The following is a 22,990-nucleotide window of genomic DNA, read 5'->3' on the forward strand; positions in this document are numbered from 1 at the left end:
CAAAATGAGGTCCTATCAGGGTACCTCCATATTAAAAATATTGAAAATTTTAATATATCTAAAATATGAAGTCAAGCCTGAAGAAGCATTCTAATACAAAATCCACTTTCAGACCTGAAATGAATACACCGGAGGATCTGACTAGAGTTTTTAAGTTATACATGAGCTGTGCAATGATTAGGAGAAAACACTACCTACTCAATCTCACTGGCCATGTATGTGTCTTTCTGATGAAATCAGAGATCGTGATCGACCTTATCAAAGGTTTCCCATGCCCATTGGAAGACTCAGTTGTTCATACAGTGAATTACACCAGATTTGCTACTGCTGAGCCATCCTTACATTCCAAGAAAGCTACACTATGAACTAGAGAATTGTTCTTCAGTTCACAGATAAATTTAGTTTGCTAACATTTTACACCAGATTCCACAACTCTAAGTGAGTTTGGTTTGCTGTCTTTTTCTTGGCATGTGGAGGCATTCTCAGTCTTTTTCATAAAGGGGTTATGCAAGCTATGCAACATTTGTTGCTGTGATGATTGGAACAGTAAAACCAGGAAGCCATTCAAGTGAAAGAAGCTGAGGAAACTACACCAGAAACATGAAGATAGTGAGAACTTAAAAAAAAAAAAAATACAACCTAGGAGAGAACCACAGTAGATTATGTTGCCTCTGGCTCTTAATACACATACTTCAATAGCAAAAATACTGGTTGAGAACTAAGATGGTTAAAATATAAAAATATGGAAACACTATGGGAAAACTCACTACGTGAAGGTAAAAGTTCATAGGAACCAAAACACCACAGTACGTGGAGCACCTTCTGCTTTGAAAGCAGCTGGTGGGGAAGAGGGGAAAGAGTAGGGGAAAGGGGCTACAGCCACAGGTCTCAACTGGAAAAAACTCCACCAGCAGAAAAGAACAACGAGCAGATGGAAGAGAAATGGCTACTTTCTGCTGTCACTGCCACCCTTGCCACAGTCAGTGTGACCAACCAAATGGGCCATGCAGCTTGCAAGTCTTTAAGACATTAGCTATATAAGAAAAAAAAAAAAAAAAAAAAAAATGACCCGGGCATGCAGCACGCAGAATGGAGTATCTTTTGGGAAGACAAAGATTATTGGCTTTCAATTATTTTCTCAAGAGGTAGAAAAATTACAATTTCCTGTATGTCAAATGTGATACAAATTTTATCCCTTAACGAAAGCTAAGGTTTGCTAAGAAAAACAGGAGTCACTGTACCTCTTCTTCAACAAGGAGTCACAGTATCGAGCCAGCAACTCGGGGGACTTACTGGACGACTGAGCCATCTTGGTGACAGCGTTGTTGTTTATAAAGCGCCCACAAGCCTGCGATCACACAAAACCCAGTTAGAGGGCTCACGCTGTTGCCTCCTCCATGGAAAGCCACGTGCTGACACACCCACCTTGTCCAGGGCGGCCACGAAGCCCGCGTCGTTATTGAATGCCGACATGACCAGGGCGTTGTACTTTTTATGAACATCCAGCACTGTCTGCACGTACATTTTGGGATCCTTGTGTAGAAAAACAAAAAAAAGATGGTCACTGAGGATTTCGTTGATATACTTCTTCCATGTTTTTTAAAAATATATTTTATTGTTTTTTTTACAGAGAGAAAGAGAGGGGGATAGAGAGTTAGAAACATTGATGAGAATCATCAATCAGCTGCTTCCTGCACACACCACCTACTGGGGATGTGCCCGCAACCAAGGTACATGCCCTTGACCGGAATCGAACCCAGGACCTTTCAGTCCGCAGGCTGACACTCTATCCACTGAGCCAAACCGGTTTCGGCTGAAAAGTCAAAGGGATCAGAGAAAACACGATCAAAGGGATGGCTTTGCTTGCACTTTTTGTTGTTAACAATTCACATTCTGGACTCTGGGCTGGGGAGAGCGACCGGTCAGTTACTGAGAAGTCACTGGCAGGTGGTGCTGAGGAGTGCAGGGTTCAGGGCTAATGAGCCCTGGGCAAGGACTGGGGGCCGGACATGGCAGTGAGGGCGGACTTGCTCACCAACCAACAGAAGACTCCATGGACAAATAAAGGGAACCAGGAGGGGAAAGACCAGAGCCTGGGAGACAGGCAGGCAGCTGGGGTCTATAGACAAAGAAACATTGCTCTGGGAACAGAATGGAAAGGTCAGACACATGATTCTGAGCGATGCAGAAGGAAAGTAGACAGACCCAAGTGATGATAAGAACAAAGCAGCTAATGCTGAGGGCTCGTTGCACACCAGCCAGGGCTAAACCTGCACAGTGATGGTCACAGTCACCCCGTGAGATTGGTTCTATCTGTATCCCCATTTTACAGATGAAGAAACTAAGTCATGCCCTAACCAGTTTGGCTCAGTGGATAGAGCATCGGCTTGCGGACCGAAGGGTCCCAGGTTCGATTCTGGTCAAGGGCATGTACCTTGGTTGTGGGCACATCCCCAGTGGGGAGTGTGCAGGAGGCAGCTGATCAATGTTTTCCTCCCATTGATGTTTCTAACTCTCTATCCCTCTCCTTTCCTCTCTGTAAAAAAAAAAAAAAAAAAAAAAAAAAAAATATATATATATATATATATATATATATATATACACACACACACACACACACACACACACACGCACACACACACACACATACTATATATATTGGGAGATATATATATATATATATATATATATATATATATATATATTATTTTTTTTTAAGGAAACTAAGTCACGGTTAAGCATCTGGTCAAGGCATTAAATGGCAGAATCAGGCTGGAGCCCAACTCCCGAGTCAGCATCTCCTCCAGGGCTCTGCTGGGAGACATGGGGGGACAAGTCGGAGGACAGGACAGGAGAGGCTGGTGCTCAGGCTGAGCTTGGAAAGGAGGCCTGAGGGGCAGGGAGTTTAACTGGTTTCAGATTTCTTGATAGATATTAATCTTCAGAATTCGGGAATGAGAAACCAAAATTCCCCAAATTTTAACTTACATTTTTTAATTAAAAAAAAAATTTTTTTTTTTTACTTGTTTTCCAATAATAGTAAGTAAGTGTTAAGAGCAAATCACTGTTCTGTGATAAACTTATAGAATTTCAGAGGTTTTCTATTGTAATAAAAATGCATGGTTCACTTTTACTATGAACAATGTATTGTGATAAGATTAATCTCAATATGTACAGTAGCCTCTACCTGCAAGGTCAATGTCAACACATCACAAAAAATTACACATCAAAACCGCCAATTTAAGGACTTGTTTTGCTTCCAAAACTTGCTATTTCTCCCATAATCTCCCACAGGATTTACATAAAGTATATTATGTACATCAATATATTAATATTTATTTTATTTCTAAAAATGACTCACCCTTAGCCACAGAAAGGGCCATTCTCATCTCTAACGTGGCATCAACTACAGGACAACGGACTGGGAGGCTGACTGGCTTTCTAGCACATGCCCCAGTCCTGGGCCCCCACGACCTTCACCTTCCTTTGCACACTCCGGTGCCTGTCCTTGCTTTGGACTGTCATCAATGGAGTCCTCCGGACCAGGAATATCTGTGTTGACTATTCTACTGGCAGGAGAATTATGCTGCTTTCCCTTGTTTTCTTGATCATTTTTTTCTTAGATTCAGGATTTGAAAAATAGAAATACTTCAAAAATATCTTCCCCAAGGGCATAGATGTCTTCAGACTCCAATTTCAAGATTCTTTCTACTACAGGAGTCTGGCGGCAAGAAGTCAGGGTTTGAATGGAACCTCGTAGGGAAAGAGTGTGCTGCTGCGCTGAGCCTTGGGAATCTGAATGCAGCACTTGAGATCCAGACAATAGGCACTTAGGAACCTGACAAGGGCAGATGGGGCGGCACACACTAGGAGATCCCAGAGGACAGGGTTTTAAGGAAGGGGCAGCAGCAGTTGCCCTTAGAGAAAAGGCACTCAGAGGGTGAGTGATTAACCACCTTGAGATAGAGGAGGATCTTCAGCTGTTTCAGAGGCACCACAGCTTGGTTATACAGGCAACAAAGGTAAGGAGCATGAGGGAACATCAGTTGGATCAAATATGTTACCAAGGAAATGAAGACTTTCAATGTCTAAAAAGTGAAGGGAGCAGAGACCATTTGCTCATGACCACCCTGTATTCAGCACACCAGAGCTCTCCTTGTAAGACACCTGACACCACTCAGGGCCACCCCTGAGGGAGCCTGTTCAACTCCCCACTGAGCTCACACCCCTGTCCTGGGGGTGGGGTGTTCGTGTGTGTGCGTGTGCGTGCGTGTGTGTGAGTGTGTGTGTGTGTGGCGGGGGAGGGTGGGTGGAGAGGGAGTCTCCCCATCTCCCAATTCCTGACCCTCTTCTGGATTGCTCTCTCTCCATTTTCCTTTCCTTTTTTTATTTTGTAATAGTTTAGTTGAGTCAAACTGAAAACATACACTGGGAAGAGAGTCTCAAATGTTCTGCTTTCATTTCTTTCAACAGTATAGTGTGGAAAAAAATTACAAAGAATAGTAAAACGCACCCCCTATGCTCATCTTCCAGCTTCAACAATGAACAAACACAAAACCCGTCCATTACAGTCTTTTCTTGCTTAACACTCTCTTCCATCTACCCGTATCATTCTCCATCTCAACTACCTACGACTCTAACTGGCATACTCACAGCCACCTTCATCCTGTCAGTCCATTTCTACATAATACTGAATTTTAGAAACAGAAATCGGCCTGGACTCCAAGGTTTCAGGTTTGATCCCTGGCCAGGGTGCATATAAGAATCAACCAATGAATGCATAAATAAAATAAGTGGAACAAATTGCTGAGAGAGAAAGAGAGAGAGAGAGGAGAGAGAGAGAAAGAAAGAGAAGAGGTGTGTGTGTGGATAAAGTGGATAAACAGAACCTGATCTTGTCAGTTTCATGCTTATTCCCTCCCCTGGTTTCCTCTGGGCTCAAGACCCAGATGGTATCATCAATATGGCTCTAAGGTAGCACTTCCCCTCCTGTCAGCCCAGGCCTCGTGGTTTTTAGAATGGGTGGTGTTTACCATGAAGGGTCTTTGCTGTGTAGGCTCCCTTGTTAGCTCTAACTCTTCTGTTGGTTTTGAGTATTTCCTCAGGGAAGCTCTCTGAACTTCCAAGACAGGTTAGGCCGCCCTGTTACATACCAAACCTAAACCCCACTGGAACACCAATCACACTGTGAATTGTGGCTAAGGGCAGCCACTCTTGCCAAAACCCTGTCCACTCCACTAACACCTGCTATGGGTAAACGCCTAGGGTAGTGACATCCACCAACTCTCTTAAAAACATTATGGAATTATTACCTTTTATTCCATATTTCCACTAGAAGGATGAAGCTTCACAGAACTCACCTCCCATCTGATGCTATTTTAGACAACGAAGTGCACATGGCACACGAAGAGGTCTGTAGGCCTGGTCCCCGGGAGCTGGCAGGTCTCAGAGCAGACTCTGAGGATCACTGGGAACCCTAATAATATCCTAACACAGCCAGAAGAGGTATGTCAAGGTGCAACAGGCTTGAGGGGACACCCTCAAGTTGGTGCTCTCCAATGGCAGATTTGACCATTCCTTGGAAACCTGCTGTCACCCAGAACTACCTGAGGCACCGCTCCTTCTGTCAAGCCAGGACTGAACCAAGCTCCGTTACAAAGGAGCTTTAAGAGAGTTCCGAGGATGGTTAGTCGCCATCACAGAGCACCACAGGACAGGGCCTTGCTCGATGCTGACGGCCTTCCCTTGAGGCCACTCTATTTTAAGGAGGAAAGGGAAAGAAATGAAACCTCACTAATTAACAACAACAAAAAGCAATTCTTTGGGGGTGGCACATGACTTTTCCCCATAAGCACTAGCACTTGATCTTTGGTGTAACATTATCTCCGTACAAAACAGAGAAGAATTTCAGAGAAAGAACCACCACAAACCATCAACTGCAGAGGAAACGGGTAACAATCTGCAGGCATACACATTACACACACTCTGACAATGACCTGTGGAAATTTTAACCTGGGTTGGCTTTCCCCATCACTGTGTTTCTGAGCCGTTCACCCAATTGCCAGCCTGTATGAAATAGGGAATAAAATTAATTGACTTTGATATTAACTAATGGGAAAAAAACCCCAAACTGGCAGATAAACGAGAGAGCTCAAATACTAAGGGTCAAACCTCATTCTCCAACGTCTCCCATCTCAAACAATTTGCTTCTCAACCTGACAAACCTTTCATCATGCTGACAGCTGTATGATCAGTCTCAAGTCTCTCAGGCAACAAAGGGGCATGATGAGTCAATTTACCGCTGTTAAAACCTCAGGATATTGTGCTGTGATTATTACATTTTCATTTTTACTGTACATTTCCTTTCCTTTTTCTTAAATTTTCATTTAAATTTCATGTCCTTTTTGTTTTTAAAGTGATTATTTATAGGTTAAACAGTACATCAGACGTGTACTGTATATAAGAAAGTTTAAAACGGAATCATTTGGGGGTCTGAAATGGATTAATTCAATTTACATTATTTGTAATGGGAAAAAATGGTTCGGCTTTCGAACAGCCACATGGAACGAAGGAAGTTCAAGAAATGAGGTTCCACTGTACAATATTCTCCCGTTTTCTTAGGGGCCTCTCTACTCCATCATCCAACTTCTTTCTATCACAAAACACAGCCATTTTTCTGACCAGTGATTTAAAGTTTAAAATACCAAGACAAAAACCTAACAATTTTCCCATTTCTATTCTTATTCTTTTATCCTCTGTCCACGAACTACTTTTTACTTCAATAATTTATACTCATCTTGTGATCATAGTTTAGACTCAGACTATAATGAATACATCTTGAAACTGATCTCTACTTTTGGATTCTGATAAGCTTCTACAAATCCCTGGTCTCAGTCATGTAACTTAGGGCTTTTATTTCTGCCCTTGCCCCATCCCACCCTGGTTATCCCCTGCATTCTGGCTCAGACAGATGTCGCCCTTTCGTATTACTCTGTATGTGCTGAGCTGAGTGATCAGAGGTGAAAACACTAAACTTTTTTTTTAAGTTGATTTCAGAGAGGGAGAGAGAAAGAAACATCAATGATAAGAGAGAATCATTGATTCGCTGCCTCCTGAACAATCTCTACTTACGGGGGGGGGGGGGGGGGGGGGGGAGGAGATCGAGCCTGTAACCTTTTCCCTATGCTGATAATGGCCTATCAGGGGTCTTCAAACTACGGCCCGCGGGCCACATGCAGCCCCCAGGGGAGTCTGATCCTGCCCGCCAGGTTTTTTGGGCAGTGAGCGCAGCCAAGGTGTTACAGTAGGAATTAGTAGTTCATATAGTCCGGCCCTCCAGCTCTCTGAGGGACCGTGATCTGGCCCCCACTTTAAAAAGTTTGAGGACCCCTGGCCTAGATTCACCGCTTAGTCTTCTACTAGAAACTACAATGGTCAGAGCTACCAAATTTTACCTCTGCCTGTGAAACTCCCCATTTCAGGTGCTTCCTTTTATAAGCACCAGCATTCCCAAGTCCTGAAAGCAACAGCTCCAGGAGCTCCTGGGATGCCTCTCCCATGTTGGCACCCAATTCCTCTCAAAGCTGCAAATAAACACCTTTGTTCCCTGTCTCTGAAGCCCAGCAACCCACTGTTAGACCAACAGCCTCCTGGACATACAACCGTCCACAAGCCCATATGTTGGCTTACATCTCAGTGCCCAGTAAACCTGGGACACTAAATCAAGATGGTTTCATGTTCCCATGAAGACAGAGAGTGATGGAACACCTGTAACCTGATTTATGTTTATTCATGCAGCTCTCTGTAGGAAGTATGATGACCCTCACTGCTGTAGAATTGTGTGTTATTCAATATGGAATCAAATGTGTCACCCATTAGCAATCACTCATTAGCAAGTACTTACAAGTTGCATTATTTGGCTGTTCTTGAGCTTTATTTTGGCATTTTGCTATAAGGGATGTCTCGTATAAAGCCATCCCATGATCTGATGCCATATTTACTTGTACATGTGGCACTGATGACTGTCCACATTACTGGGGAAAGTATCCTGTTCTGAATCCAGGAATCCACTCCTGAGCTCCAGGCCGCTCTCTGTGACCACTGTGAGTCGCGGAGCTGACTGCCTTCCAGTGACAAGGTCTTTTACCAACTGGTTTCTGGAGGTGTATCTGTGACCCACCACTAAGGAGCACCAGACCTTCCCCAAGCATTTCAAACACTACTTCACACCTAGCTTCGCTTATTTCCTATCACTTTTGCTACTCTCTAATTTATTTCACCTTTCCCGCTATCTTTTATATACTGTGTATGCCGCCCTCATTCCTGCTAGGAACAAGGAGTATAATTAAAACCTAAGTACACTGAGACACTACTAGTATTCTGTCCACGGCACTGTGTGGAGTCCTGAGGACACGAAGATGGATGAAGCCATCCCTATAGAGGACTCTTACACAGACATCAGACATAGAGTAGTGTGAATGTCATAGTCTAACATGCTATTATTTCAAAGGGGTGATACAGAAAGGTTATATGGAAGAAATGGCAGCTAAGCTGGATTCTGAAAGATAAATAGGTATGTAATAGGTAGAAAAAAGGACGGTGTCCTAGCAGAGAGAAAAAATGGCAGGCCCAGAGTTTTTTTTAAATTGATTTTTTACAGAGAGGAAAGAGAGGGTTAGAGAGTTAGAAACATCGACCAGCTGCCACCTGGTGCAACCAAGGTACATGCCTTTGACTGGAATCAAACCTGGGACCCTTCAGTCTCCAGGCCGATGCTCTATCCACTGAGCCAAACCAGTTAGGGCCAGAGGTTTATTTTTAAAACAGTGAGGATCCATCCGTTTAGGTGAGGGAGATGATGTGGATAAAGAGTAATGGAGCCCTGGCCAGATGGCCTGGTTGGTTGGCGCATTGTCTCGTAAACCAAAAGGATGCAGATTTGATTCCCAGGCCACATACCTAGGCCGCAGGTTTGATCCCCCGTCACGGCATTTATGGGAGGCAACTTATCGATGTCTCTCTCTCTGTCTCCCTCCCTCTCTAAAATCAATAAACATATCCTCAGATGAAGAGTAAATAAGTAAATAAATGATGGACGGAGGACAAAACTGGAAAGGAGGTGGTGGCCACGTGGCAGCTGTCACCAATGCACACTTGTGTGGGACTCTGCAAGAGGCAGGAGCACCAATGCAGGCCACGTGATGACAGGTGGTGCTAGGGGCACCGGGGGCTAACAGTTCTACTGGAACAAGAAGCTAATCAGAATGAGGCAACTCAGAGGACAATTTTAATATTGTAGATCTAATATGTCATTGCAGGGAAGAGGTTGTATTTTACCTCATTTAAAACAAATGAACATGGAATAAAATTGTTAATGCATTAAATAGCATTTTTGAAAGATTAAACTGCTCAGTGTAGGAACATTATATCAATTTGTTGAGGTTCTGCTTCCCAGCATATGTCGACAGTTTGGCTCAAATAAACTCACACAAAAACAAACAAACAAACTGCTCAGTGTTATGAGGAATAAACAGGAATGGGGGAGATGAAAGACCATTGACGAGATGAAGTAATAGGGCCAGCCTGAGATGGCACCTTTGGGACTGGAAAGAAAATGCTCAGAGAGCCAGGAAATGCCACGTCTACACTCTGACTCCTCAGAAAGGACAGACTTGAGACAAGTTGCTGCTGCGCCAGGTGATAGGCAGGCTGCCTCCTGGTTTGAGAGAGTTCTTGACTGGTGTTCAGACTCAGTAGGAAATTATCCCATATTAGATTAATGTTGCCATAGGCCAAGGAGAAAGCAGGGGGTAAGGGACATCCTACCCAGTTGCCACCTTTGTGCTGACAATCAGAGGAAGGAAGACGTGTGTTTGAAATGAACCAGTCAACTAAATACAGCCAACTGGAAATGAAGTCATGGGGATTCAATGAGAGGCATTTCAATGGAGATGCTTCGTATTAAGGAATGTCATAAGTGCTTGTTGAATTAATGAAAATAATGATTTCAATTTTATCTGTAACATTTGTTGGCCCTCTGAGTTATGTATCTTCTATATAATAAAGAGGTAATATGCAAATTGATAGTCACTCCACACAATATGGCTGCCCCATGTGGTCAACGATAGCCGCCACAAGATGGCTGACAGCGGAGAGCAGTTGGGGATAACCAGGCTGATAAGGGAGGGTAGTTAGGGGTGACAGGGCCAGCAGGGGAGGGCAGTTGGGGGTGACCAATCTGGCAGGGGAGGGCAGTTAGGGGCAATTGGGCCAGCAGGGGAGCAGTTAGGAGTCGATCGGGCTAGCAGGAGAGTGAGGGGGTCATCAGGCTGGCAGGCAGAAGCAGTTAGGGGCAATCAGGCAGGTGAGCGGTTGGCAGCCAGCAGTCCTGGATTGTGAGAGGGCAGTCAGACATCCCTTGGGGGGTCCCAGACTGGAGAGGGTGCAGGCTTGGCTGAGGGACACTCTCCCTCTCCCTGTGCATGAATTTCGTACACTGGGCTTCTAGTGTACAATAATTATAATGATTTTTTTTACTAATTCAAACAATCTACTGGGCTTTTTTTCAGCATCAGTGGGTTATGGGAAAAAAATCATGGCTTGTGTCACAACATATCTTCTACATTTTACTACAGATGTGATGAAAATTAATGCCCATTGAAAATTGTAATTTACAAAAAAAAAATTGTAATTTAGCAGCTGTATTAATTCTTTCTTACAAGTATTTAAACACCTACTATGTGTCAGGCTAAGCACTGGGTACACATGCTCTTTCTTGAGATTCTTCAAGTTTGGAGCACTTCCCCATCATGTTAATGAAGGCAGCAGCATAACTCAGACCTGGAGATTGTGCCAGCACCCATGCACCAGTCAGATGGCCCTGCAAACTTGTGAGTCCACTGAGACTTCAGAAATAAGAGAATAAAACAAAAATTCATGGAGAAAAAAACTTCCTTTTAAGAAAATAGAGGTACTTGTTTTCATAAAGAAAAATGTTTCTTTACTAGGGAAAAACAACAACAAATAAAACAGCTTCATGAGTCCAACAGAAAAGGTTCATAGCCCTGGCTGGTGGGGCTCAGTGGTAGAGCATCAGCACTCACACCAAAGGGTCTCAGGTTCAATTCCTGGTAAAGAATGGGGCGTTTGCAGGAGGCAACCAATTGATGTATCTCATATTAATGTTTCTACACCCACCACCTCCAAATTTCTCTTAAAAAAAAAATCAATTGAAAAATATCCTTGGATGAGGAATAACAACAAAAAGTTATCCTGGAGCCGAAGCCGGTTTGGCTCAGTGGTAGAGCATCTGTCTGCGGACTGAAAGGTCCCAGGTTCGATTCCGGTCAAGGGCATGTACACTGGTTGCAGGCACATCCCCGGTAGGGGGTATGCAAGAGGCAGCTGGTCGATGTTTCTCTCTCATCGATGTTTCTAGCTCTCTATCTCTCTCCCTTCTTCTCTGTAAAAAAATCAATAAAATATAATTAAAAAAAAAAAGTTATCCTGGAAATAATAACTACAATCAATAACGTGTTAAAAAAGAAATCTGACTTTTGAAAGTTAAGGCAGATGCAATATATGTTCACAATTACTCTTTATACAATTGCTCTTTAGGGGGAAAACCTTGTTTAGGTTTTTGAATTCATGTTAATAAATTAATGACTTTTAAGTAATAAAAGTACTATTTAAAAGCTTAATTTCTAGTAAAATATAACTGCTGGTTTCTTTGTGCCGTTTTCTGCTGGCAGATGAAGCTTCCACCAATAGAAAAAAAAATTTACCCAGAACCTGGACTTTTGCTTTAACTGGCTATGAAAAACTAAACATCTGATTCAAGACTCACTGACCATATCAGCTAACTACATCCAAATGAAAAAGAAAACAATAGTATTTGAGAAATACCAATGATTATTTCTCCAATCTAGGCCCTTACTCTGGTTTGGAAAAGACAGACATTAGAAATAATATCCCATTCTTTTATGAAAACAAAAAAGCAATTTATTTTTAACCTAATTATATTCACTTAGAACACAAGTGCCCGGAGGCCAGCCTCACATCTAATATACAACAGTTTATGTGGCAAAGCAAACTTGCTTCATTTATCTGAACTCCTCTAATCCACATCCGAACAGACTCAGAACTGAACTCATTTCAAGGAAAGTTGGCTTTTAACTTGTCTCTGTGCCCATACAACTAAGTTGAGCTTTGATTTAGTAACTGTGAAAACACCTTACATTACTGAAACAGTATGTTCATTGTTAGCCCCTTCTGAATCACATGTATGAATGTATGTATGTGCACATGTATGTGTATATCAAGCCCTTTAAAAAGTAACACTTAGTTTGCAATAAGGAATGTCAAGATGCAAGAAAAGTTTATAACATTAAAATTGTATACAATGGTAAAAACTACAGTCATTACTGCTGAGCACATGGAATCACCACATTACAACTATTTTATTCATAAAACCTCTTACATAGTCACTATATTTTTCCATTTCTTTTTAAACTGACTGGAAGATCCCAGTTAGTACCGGGGGAGGGGAGGAACGGGACGGGACTAGGGTGTGTGTGTGTGTGTGTGTGTGTGTGTGTGTGTATATGTGTGTGTTGGCATTTGCACCTGGACAGGCTGTCCTGGTCTGCACTCAATAGCCCCACTGCCACACCACTCATGTCCCAGGGCTAGGACTTCATTCTTAAACTTATACTAAAACCTGGAGACCTTTTTCACAAAACCCACTATTAAGCCAGTGCCTTCCCATCTTGTAAGTGTAAAATTAATTATTTCATAAACCTACAAGAAGGGGTTTACATTCATTCCCCCTAAAAAGACAAAGATATGACAGAGTGAGGCAGCAACCCCCATAATTAAAGATGGGAAAGAAAGCCCAGTTGGTGTGGCTCAGTGGTTGCGCTGTCTCCCATACACTAAGAGGTTACTGATTCGATTACTGGGCAGGGCAAATCCCTAGTAGAGGGTGTGTGTGGGGCAGCCGTCAGCTCAGTGATGTTTCTCTCTTTTGCTTCTTCTCTCTCTAAAAAAAAGAAAAGAAAAAAGAAAAAAAAAAAAGAAAAAAAATTAATAAAAATATACTTTTTTTAAAAAGTGGAAAAGGAGTCTTCCAAAGATACAGGGACATAAAAAAATTTAAAAACGTATTTTAAAAAAAGAGTATGGTAAAAAATAATTAAAACAATAAAATCAGAGAGATGAAAAGTTATTTGATACAGACATAGCACTATGTTTTAGAAACTTTTTCCCATTAGTTCTCCCAAACACTATTAAAGTTCACAATAGGGAAAACAACATACCTGTCTCAGAAATAGATACTTCCTGTGTAACATTATTACTTGAATTATAAGGTAATCTAGAAGGAATATTCTATGCACCTCCTGCGGCAGGGAGAGTGGAGGAGAAATGCTATCCATTTCTGGGCCTTTCCAGGACAAACAGCCCTATGACCCTCAATGGAGAGCAGTTCTCAGGTCAAAGTTCCTGAAAGGCCCAGGCTTTGGCCTGTGAGGGACAGAGCCTGTTCTTTCTATGAAAGAATCTCCTGTGTATAGAATGTAATAGTGAGAAGACATAAAGGAAAAAATACATAAAGAAATGATATCCTTAATGCCTAAAAAGCGCCAGAGAAGCATTTCTGGAGGCGATGACTACATGCGTGTTGTGAACCGTCTTTGAAAAGCCACACGAGGTTCTCTCTGGGAGTCTAGTGAACAAAGACACTGCACACACCTGCAGTTCACACGTGGAGACGCGTAGGCCCAACTGCAGTTCTGTTAGATAGTACTTACATTTAAAGCAGCTTCTCCACACTTTTCAATTGCTGCAAGACCCTGATTATGAATATGTGTCTCCAAAAGTTTTTTCAATTCTCCTAGGCCGTCCTGGATTCGAGATACAAGATTATACATGCGACCCAAATCTGAAAGAAAAAGGCACACCTTTATGCACCGAGGCAAACTCTGCATATCCACCCCACTAAGTATGTGTTTATACTGAGATGTACAATACCCTGAAATAAGATAGCCATACTGTAGACTTAATTACAATAAAATATTTTGTATTTAACATATGCATATTTAGCTAGCAGTAACAATGAAGTCATGCTTTTATAAGAGTTTTATTTCCCCCTTACTGTAAGAATCCACTAACATAATAGAAAAAATCTTTTTGTCAGGAAACATCTGATACTTCCTAAGCATTGAAATAAAATTTATGCCTAGCACATAATAGGCACTCACACATTTGTTGTACAAAATGAATAATTTAAGGAGATACAAATATTCATCTCAACTATATAAACAAATGGGTCACAAAAGGGCCCCAAAATTCCTCATTTATTATATGTATGGCATATGGTTAGTTTATGGTTAGTTTAAACAAGAAAAATCCAAAATCCCCAAATCAATCTTTTACTGAGCTCTTAACATATCCCAGTAAAATATGGGAGGGATAAGAAAAAGGCAGAACAATCAATCACCTTTTCATCTTGAAGAATTTCCAAAAGAAAAATATTCAAGAAGAAATTGGGGGTGATATCATTTAATGCTAAAGTTGTAGAACAAGCTATATTTCAAATTAAACATGAAAAGATGCTCTTCCCCAAGTCATACCCAAAACACTCTCCAGAGGACCAAAATCAATACACAAAAAGGTAGACACTCAATCTTTTTTAAAACCGACTGAGTCAAGAATTCCACTTTCAAAACCACAGACTGTAATAAGCATCTACAGGTTTGGAGTCGCAGAGGCTCACCTTCGTTTTTGTCAGCATCCAGCAAGTTCTGAAACTCTGTGTGGAAAATCTCCAGGTGCTTCTCGATGAGCACCTGCTCGCACTTCCTTGCTAGCTCGTCCTGAGTGCTTTCGTGAAGGTAGACCTGCACTCTCCGTTGTTCCTCGAGCAGACGGGCCTCTGCCTGGAGGAGATAATTCAAGTGAGAGGTCTGATTTATTTTTTATTTTAAACTATTACATGGAAAGGGCACATTAAAACTCACAAACATATTCTAATAAAATACTATCTAAAAAAAAAAGGGGGGGGGGGAGGTACTTTGATTTTAGGATGAATCCCAGCCATATTTAAGGGGTCACCGATGTGTCCCATTTTCTCTGTATTATAACATTTCCCCTTCAAACTCCTCTTTTAATGACTTAATGAGATTATAATGATCCATTTTCTTCCTCTTACGTGTGGCATTTCACTTTTGGAGGTAACCCTCTATTTGACACTGAGAACCTATATGCTTCCTATATGTAGAACACCAAGAACCACTACTTTTGACTGGAAGCTACTTGCAGTAGAAATGACCACATGGAAATAATTAGTAAAAACATATATATTTTTAAATTTTAAGAAAAACATTACGGCCAACCTCTGGCCAATCATTAAATTTATGCACCACTGAAATCTACTGAATTACTTATGAATCTCAATTTCTCATATTGCCCTTCAAAAAGAAAAACACAAAGATACAATTTAACAGAATAGCAAAATGAATCAAAGTGATAAATTTTACAATACACCACACCAAAAATATGTGCGTTGTAAGGTTTCACAGAGGAACTACTAAATTACCAAAACAAAAAAGATATTTTAATGAAAACTTAAAATTATTCAGGTGACCTGAAATAAGAGAGACAAAAACTATATTTTGTACTATAAGAATGCTAATACTCTCCAAATGATTTTTAAATATGGCATAATTTTGGACAACTCTGAAAAAATTCAACTGGAAGAATAAACACCCAAGAGCAAAAAAACCCCCATAAAATAAAATAAAATTAAATTAAAATAAAAACAATTAGACTTAGTAACAATGAGAAAACTGTTTAAACTACAGAAGTTAGATCCATGTACATTCTAAATAGTTAATTGTGAACAATAAACTTGAAAAGTATCTGTAGTATGTATCAAAGGTCAATATTCTTAATATATCCTTAATGTATAATGATCTCCGAAAAAGATCATTATATCTAAATGCTTCCTATCTAAAAAAAATCAATGATTATAGCCAAATAAAAACATGGGAAAGGAAAAGGAAGAAACAATTTACAAATGAATAAAAAAAAAAAACTTCAAGTTTTTAATAAGAGGTAATTAAATTATAGCATATTTGGTTAATGAAATACCATTTTTCAGTAAAATAAACATAAAGGTAATACTAATATAACAGATCATTATTGAAAAAAAGAGGTTACAAAAAACCTGAGAGCATTATCCCAATTTGATTTAGTATTCATAATTAGTAATAGTGTCCCAGGCTTATACATTTGTTTTACTTAAACAATATCTCCCAGAAAGTCTATAGTTAACGTGTGTTTTTTCTGATTACAAAGTTATTTTAAAAAAAAAAAAAAGGTAGATCTTTATGTGCTTGAATTCAGAAGTTCTACATCAAGAACCTGCTGCCTCCTATCTAATGTTTTATTAAGCCGATATATGAAGAGCTAAAGCTGATGAAATACAGGACATGTAAACCCCAAAGTGCCACTTTTTCTGTTTGAAATTAAACCATTTCCTGGAAAAACCACTTTGGGCAGCAAAAATCCATCTCTTAAAAACTTTGCCTTCTCTAGCAGCAACCTTTTATCCCTTCCCAAACAGGGCTGATTTATTCTGGGGGCATAGGCTCCCCACCTCTTGGTCTACAAAGTGGAAGGATTCTATAGGCCCTTCCTGCAGCAGCCCACAGGGAAGGGAACCGTAACTGGTACCTAAGGGGCCACAGCAATCACTTACTTTATACACAAATAAAGAAACTAAGGGACTAGGTTTTTTATTGTTGTAGTATTAGGTTTTAGGCAGGACATTCTTTGTTGATTTTAAGTTAAGCTCTTGATTGTGACTATACTTGGAGGAAAGTATATTAGAATACCAAGATCAAATTCAAAATGACTAAGTATAACTATCCTGTCCCTAATAATTCTATTAGAATCAGTTTGCAGTAAAAACAACAACAAAAAGGTTGAAACAACAATTTTCAACCCATGTGCTGTAAAATTTAAAAAACATGCAATACTTGCCCACTGGCATAGCTCATTGGTTTGAGCGCCAACCTATGAACCAGGAGGCCACAGTTCAATTACCGGTCAGAGGACATGCCTAGGTTGCAGGCTCGACCCCAGTGGGGATGTATGCAGGGCAGGAAGCAGCCTATCAGTGATTCTCATCATGGATGTTTCTATCTCCCTCTCCCTTTCCCTTCCTCTCTGAAATCAATAAAAATATATTTAAATAAACCAACCAACAAACAAAAAACAACAACACGCCAATACTTGACTATTTAGTCAAGGAGACCAATCTCTTTTCTCTTTGACTGTCAAATTTTAAAAAATGACAACAACCAACATAAAGAAAACTGCCTGAAATTATACCTATTTTATTGTGTCAGATCAGCAAAAAATGTATTTTTTGGCGTCCTGCAGAATTTTAATAATTAGTACACGTATGCAATGAGATGAAAAAGGTTGAAAAATTTTAAAAATGACATTAGAAACCTAGAGTAGTCAGAGATATTTTTGTAGCTCAGATTAGTCTCAATGGCAAGACTGCAAGATACATTAAAATACTGATGTGGCACCCTAGCCGGTTTGGCTCAACGTATAGAATGTTGGCCTGTGGACCGAAGGGTCCCAGATTCAATTCTGGTCTAGGGCACATGCCTGGGTTGCGGGCTTGATCCCCAATAGGGGGAGTGCAGGAGATAGCCGATCAATGATTCTTTCTTATCATCACTGATGTTTCTCTCTCTCTCCTCCCTTCAATCCACAGACTGATGCTCTATCCACTGAGCCAAGGTAGCTAGGACCCATGCCTAATTTATATGCATTTTACATATATCTAAATAAAATACTGATGTGGCTCAGGGTTGCTCCTTCATTGAAGCCTCCTTAGAAAGAAAAGCCAAAGATCCTCCAGACCTTCCACTCATAACACAGAAAGGGGACAGAGACCCCCAGAGTATGTGGACATGCAGTCCAATTTGGCTGCTGAAAGCAGAACACGAATTTCTCGATATTCATGCTTTATCTCAGTATTGTTCATTAGTTTTATATTCTATTTCCTGGTAGCACATTGTAATACAAACATAATTCCACCTTAAGTCACTGAATAAAATTGACCACTTTTTATCTTGTGGTATTGCACACATCCAGACATATGGAGATTTTGATCAATGCACAGGTATAGTTACAATCACATCATGCTTTGCTGTTTGCCAAATATAACGCGTATATCTGCAATAGCTTATTATTCCCATTTTAAGGATGAAGAATCTGAGAAACAGAAGATTAAAGTCAATCCCCTACCTAGTAAATGGTTGAGTGGGGATTTAAAACTAGACTTATAGCCCAGTTTTGAGACGCAAGGTTATGTGTAGGTAAGAGCAGGACTGTTTGCATAGTAGTTAATTGCAACTTATCGCTCTCAGATTCTATGCATAAGGACTTCTTGGATGTGATGAAAATCATGTTTGATAAGATCTAATCGATTTAGACCAAATCTTTAATCCTCTAGAAAGAAATCCACTCTAAGAAAACCCGGAAGGCAGGCCCATACTGGGTTGAAACACCCAGGCCATTACAAATCTTTGCTCTTCACGTTGCCATTGGTTCCATGCCTAATTTTATTCTATTTTTTAAATTATATTTTAAAAATATGTTTCTTTATTGATTGAAGGGAGGAGGAGAGAAACATCAATGATGAGAGAGAATCATTGATCGGCTGCCTCATGCACAGCCCCCCTGGGGATTAAGCCTGCAATCCAGGCATATGCCCTTGGCTGGTATCGAACCTGGGACCCTTCAATCCACAGGCTGATGTTCTATACACTGAGCCAAGCTGGCTAGGGCCCATGCCTAATTTTAAAAATGAACTGCCGCATTAGCCAGTCCAACTCAGTGGATAGAGCGTTGGCCTGCGAACTGAAGGGTCCCGGGTTTGATTCTGGTCAAGACATGTACCTTGGTTGCAAGCTTGCTCCCTGGCCCTGGTCAGGTGTGTATGGGAGGCAACCAATCAATGTGCCTCTCTCACACCGATATTTCTCTGTCTGTGTCTATTCCTCTCCCTTCCACTCTCTCCAAAAAAACCAATGAAAGAATATCCTCAGGTAAGGATTAACAAAGGCCCTGCTTGGGGCATGCTTATGGTCTAAAAAACCGATTTCCTTGCACCAGGATACTACACTTCTCCTCAGGGCGGTGCTGGTAGGACCTCAGTCCACGTCAAAGTTCATGGAAAGAACAGGGCTCACCCGCTGCTGTGGATGTGTGAGTAATAAATAAATGGCCCCATTTTTAAAACATGCACCATTTAAAAAGACTCACCATAAATAGTGGAGTTCCGTAAAAGATGTATTTATAAAAAATACACTGCCAAAATAAAATGAAATAACAGGCAATGCTCAGATTCAAAACAGATTATGTTTCAAAAGTCCATTTGCAAGCAGCTGTTTGAAACTCTGGACAAGCTGGTTAGATTCCAGGTCAGCTTACAAAATCTGACTTAACCCACAAATATAAACAAAGAACTATTACAACTCCAAGTACAATACTTTTGAAGAGTTCTGTTTTTGTTAGGTTGTGAGATATCAGAAATTTGTTAAGGATTTTCAATGTCAGACTTCTAAGGCCTACTTATAATCACAACCCTATAGGAAATACAAGGAGAACATCACAAACTAGTGGGCAGGGCTTCATGAGGGAGCTTCTTCTGGTCTTATTAAGCTGCCTTACTAGCTTTCTATCTCAGTTTGCAGAAGAATTGCGTCTGTAGTCCACATGCTCTCCCGGGAAAAGAGCACCCGGGGCAAAGCACACAGCAGACACTGTTGGCCTCTGATTCCCTGGAAATCTCCTTGTATGTCTTGTACGTATCGGTGGAGCCAAACCCTGCCCTTAAGTAAAGTCTGATTGGAACACAGCCACACCCATCAGTGTTGAAGTTGCCATGGTTGCTTTTCCACCACAGTATCAGAGCTGAACAGCTGCATGGAGACCACAAGTTGCACGAAGTCTAAAACACTGACTATGTGGCCCTTTGCAGAAAGTTCACTAACTCTGGACCTGGGTTACTCCTCACAATATCAATCTAAGATACCTGGATCACCCAAAGAGAACAAGGAACAATCACACAAGAACTTCACCATAACCTCACTTGGTACAGAGATGGCTCATGATCCAGGCCCATTCTGACTTCCTGCACAAGAACTGGGTTCCACGGTTTTAAGAGAGTCTCTCCTCTAACATAGAATGAAAGCCTGTGTCGCAAATTATTAGGGGATCTTTAAAAATATATATATATTTTATTGATTTCAGAGAGGAAGAGAGAAAGAGACAGAGACAGAGATAGAAACATCAATGATGAGAGAATAATTGATTGGCTGCCTCCTGTACACCCCCTACTGGGGATCGAGCCTGCAACCTGAGCATGTGCCCTTGAATGGAACTGAACCCGGGACCCTCTCGTCTACAGGCTGAGGCTCTATCCACTGAGCCAAACAAGCTAGGGCTAGGGGATATTTTATAAACAAAAAAGCGAAGCTTAAAATCTGCAAATTTGACACTATTTGTTTAGAACTTATTTTCTCTCAACCTGGTGAGACTGTGGTTCCCACTAATGTCGAGATACATTCAGGAGAAACAGTGCAAAACATACAAGTCATATAGCTATTATGCTTCTCTCATTAGAACAGTGAAGACAGCACTGAGTTGTGATTATTAAACTAATTTACAAAAGCTCCTAGGCCAATCAGAAGCGTTTGCACCTGCCATAAACACACAGTCACACTGCCAGGAATTGCACATAACATACTAAAGAGAAGAATTCCTCTGACAGCAGTAATTTTCATTGAAGGTATGGTGTTGAAGCTCACCTTTTTCATGTACTCAGTAACTGGATTCTGCTGCAAGAATTCGGTACTCTCTCTGGTATAAAATCTCTCCGTATCAGCCAAAAACTGAGACTCAAAGGATTCTTTATACACTGTTAACGTAGGGCCCTTCGCAAATGCATCATCTTCATTCAGCCCCAATTCCACTAGAAAGAAATATGAAGTATATTTCAATTATCCTGTTTTTTATATTTTACAGAATATACTTAGGTGTAGCATCCAGTTTAAGTTATGCTTAAAAGGTAAATGTGAAATGGCAGGACAAAAAGTCTGTTATTCACTAGTATTAAAGTACACTGTTTCCATAAAATAAAAAATGGAAAACAATACAAGACATACAAAAGGAAGTAATTCTGACCAATGGCCAGGCATGCTTTAAAGTTATCATGAAGCTTCTTTAGAAAACTTCTGATATTTCCTGACAGTGTAGAAATAATAAAAATGACTAATTTTAAATTTAAAAAAATACAATGCTATCCACATTTTAAAAAACAGTGTATTATTTTACTGGTTTTTCCATCTAAATTTTCCAAGTTGATATAAATTTCTGTTTATAATTGAGCTCCATTAATGACACTGTCATATAATATATCCAATAAATTGAGCATGAGATCAGAAAAGAAAATAATTCAAATGTCGATTGCATCAAATTTTCCTTAAGGTACAAGGACCAAACAATTTTATGATGGGTAATATCAAATAGAATCACACAGACTACAAGAAAATTTTAAGTACCCTTGTAAATGCTACCTGTATTCTTGATAATAAAGTATTTTAAAATGAATCTGTTGGAGTACTATTATAACTGACATTTGATATGACAACATTTAATAAATTAAAGGAAAACTGTTTACCATAAGACTGTACAACTCCACTAATCAGTCTTGTATTGATGGTTTCACCATTTCTTTCCTTTTCAATCAGTTTTAAAACAGCATTGGTTACCTTCAGAAAGGACACAGGAAAAAGATGTGTAGATTACAGGCTACAGTATGTATTGTATTATTACATATCTCTTAAACATTTAAATCCATTAAACAATGTGAGATGAGAGATACTCTTGAGATGTTCCAAAAGAGAGAGGAAGACAATGGTTGAGAAATGAAATCTGTAGAGGTTTTAGAAGGAAAGCAGCATACACTCAAACAGTACCTGTTTGTTCAAGGGCCTGAATAGACAATCTCTCCAAGTCACCAATGCGAGCTGGATGAAAAGAAAAAGGAAATGTGTAAAATGTGTGTACTTTCACTGTGTTTTTCTGAGACTGAAGTCACAGGAATCAGCTGGGACCCCAGGTCATACTAGATTATAACTCAGTAACTCTGTCATCACGATGAAATCAGAGCCTCTGAGTTAGCAGTTCCAAGAAGCATCACAACACAGCACACACTTTAGAAAAAAATTGAGATTAAGGAGAACATACATATCAATTTAAAGGCACCTGTAAAGCAATCTATAACATTCCCTGGGCCAAATTTAAGTTTTGACCTAACAACGCACTTAATGAAGATAATTTTTAAAACTTTAAAAAATGTCCACATTTTTATCAGAAAATGTTATATCAGAAAGTTACTATAAAAAGGCTCCAAAAAAAAGTTATAATTCATGCGTGAATTTTAAACTGTTTGTTAAGAGAGGTATTATTCAGCTAAAATAATATTCACATTTAAAGCATTGTAACGCTCATTTACACTGTTGAGAAACTCACTTAAGCATAAATGTTATCAGTCTTATTTTCCCCAAATACAACCAAAGATAAAACTGGGTTTATGTAAGACATCTTTCTGAATTAAATAAAAATTTAATTTGTATACTGAACTTTCACTGAGTAGTACTTACACACACACACACACACACACACACCCCTAAAAGTGCTATTTAAGATAAAAGTATCCTACACAATAAAGACGTAATATGCAAATGATCATTACACTGTGAAGGGAAACAACCGACTGCATAACTGGATCACGAATCAGCAAGAGGGTGGGGTAGCAAGCTACAAGTGGGCGGCCAAGAGCTATAGGAGGGGATAGGACAGCAAGCTATGAGGGGGTAGTGCTCAGAGGGAGCTACAGGAG

General features: G+C 40.2%; 1 protein-coding gene across 3 annotated transcripts in view; it reads right to left on the reverse strand.

Annotated features, from left to right (window-relative positions):
* The window catches only part of CUL1 (cullin 1), an 89,594-nt gene that overhangs the window by 13,061 nt on the left and 53,543 nt on the right, over positions 1-22,990 (reverse strand). For all 3 annotated transcript variants that reach the window (XM_084896508.1, XM_084896507.1, XM_084896506.1), the window contains exons 5-11: positions 22,065-22,115; positions 21,767-21,857; positions 20,895-21,058; positions 14,774-14,936; positions 13,809-13,939; positions 1,426-1,533; positions 1,242-1,348 (exon numbers count right to left, since the gene is read on the reverse strand). In XM_084896508.1, coding sequence (XP_084752634.1) covers positions 1,242-1,348; positions 1,426-1,533; positions 13,809-13,939; positions 14,774-14,936; positions 20,895-21,058; positions 21,767-21,857; positions 22,065-22,115 — 815 coding nt within the window. The remainder of the gene's footprint in view (positions 1-1,241; positions 1,349-1,425; positions 1,534-13,808; positions 13,940-14,773; positions 14,937-20,894; positions 21,059-21,766; positions 21,858-22,064; positions 22,116-22,990) is intronic.

Source organism: Pipistrellus hanaki (assembly GCF_964339955.1).
Source record: "Pipistrellus hanaki genome assembly, chromosome: 10".
NCBI lineage: Eukaryota > Metazoa > Chordata > Mammalia > Chiroptera > Vespertilionidae > Pipistrellus > Pipistrellus hanaki.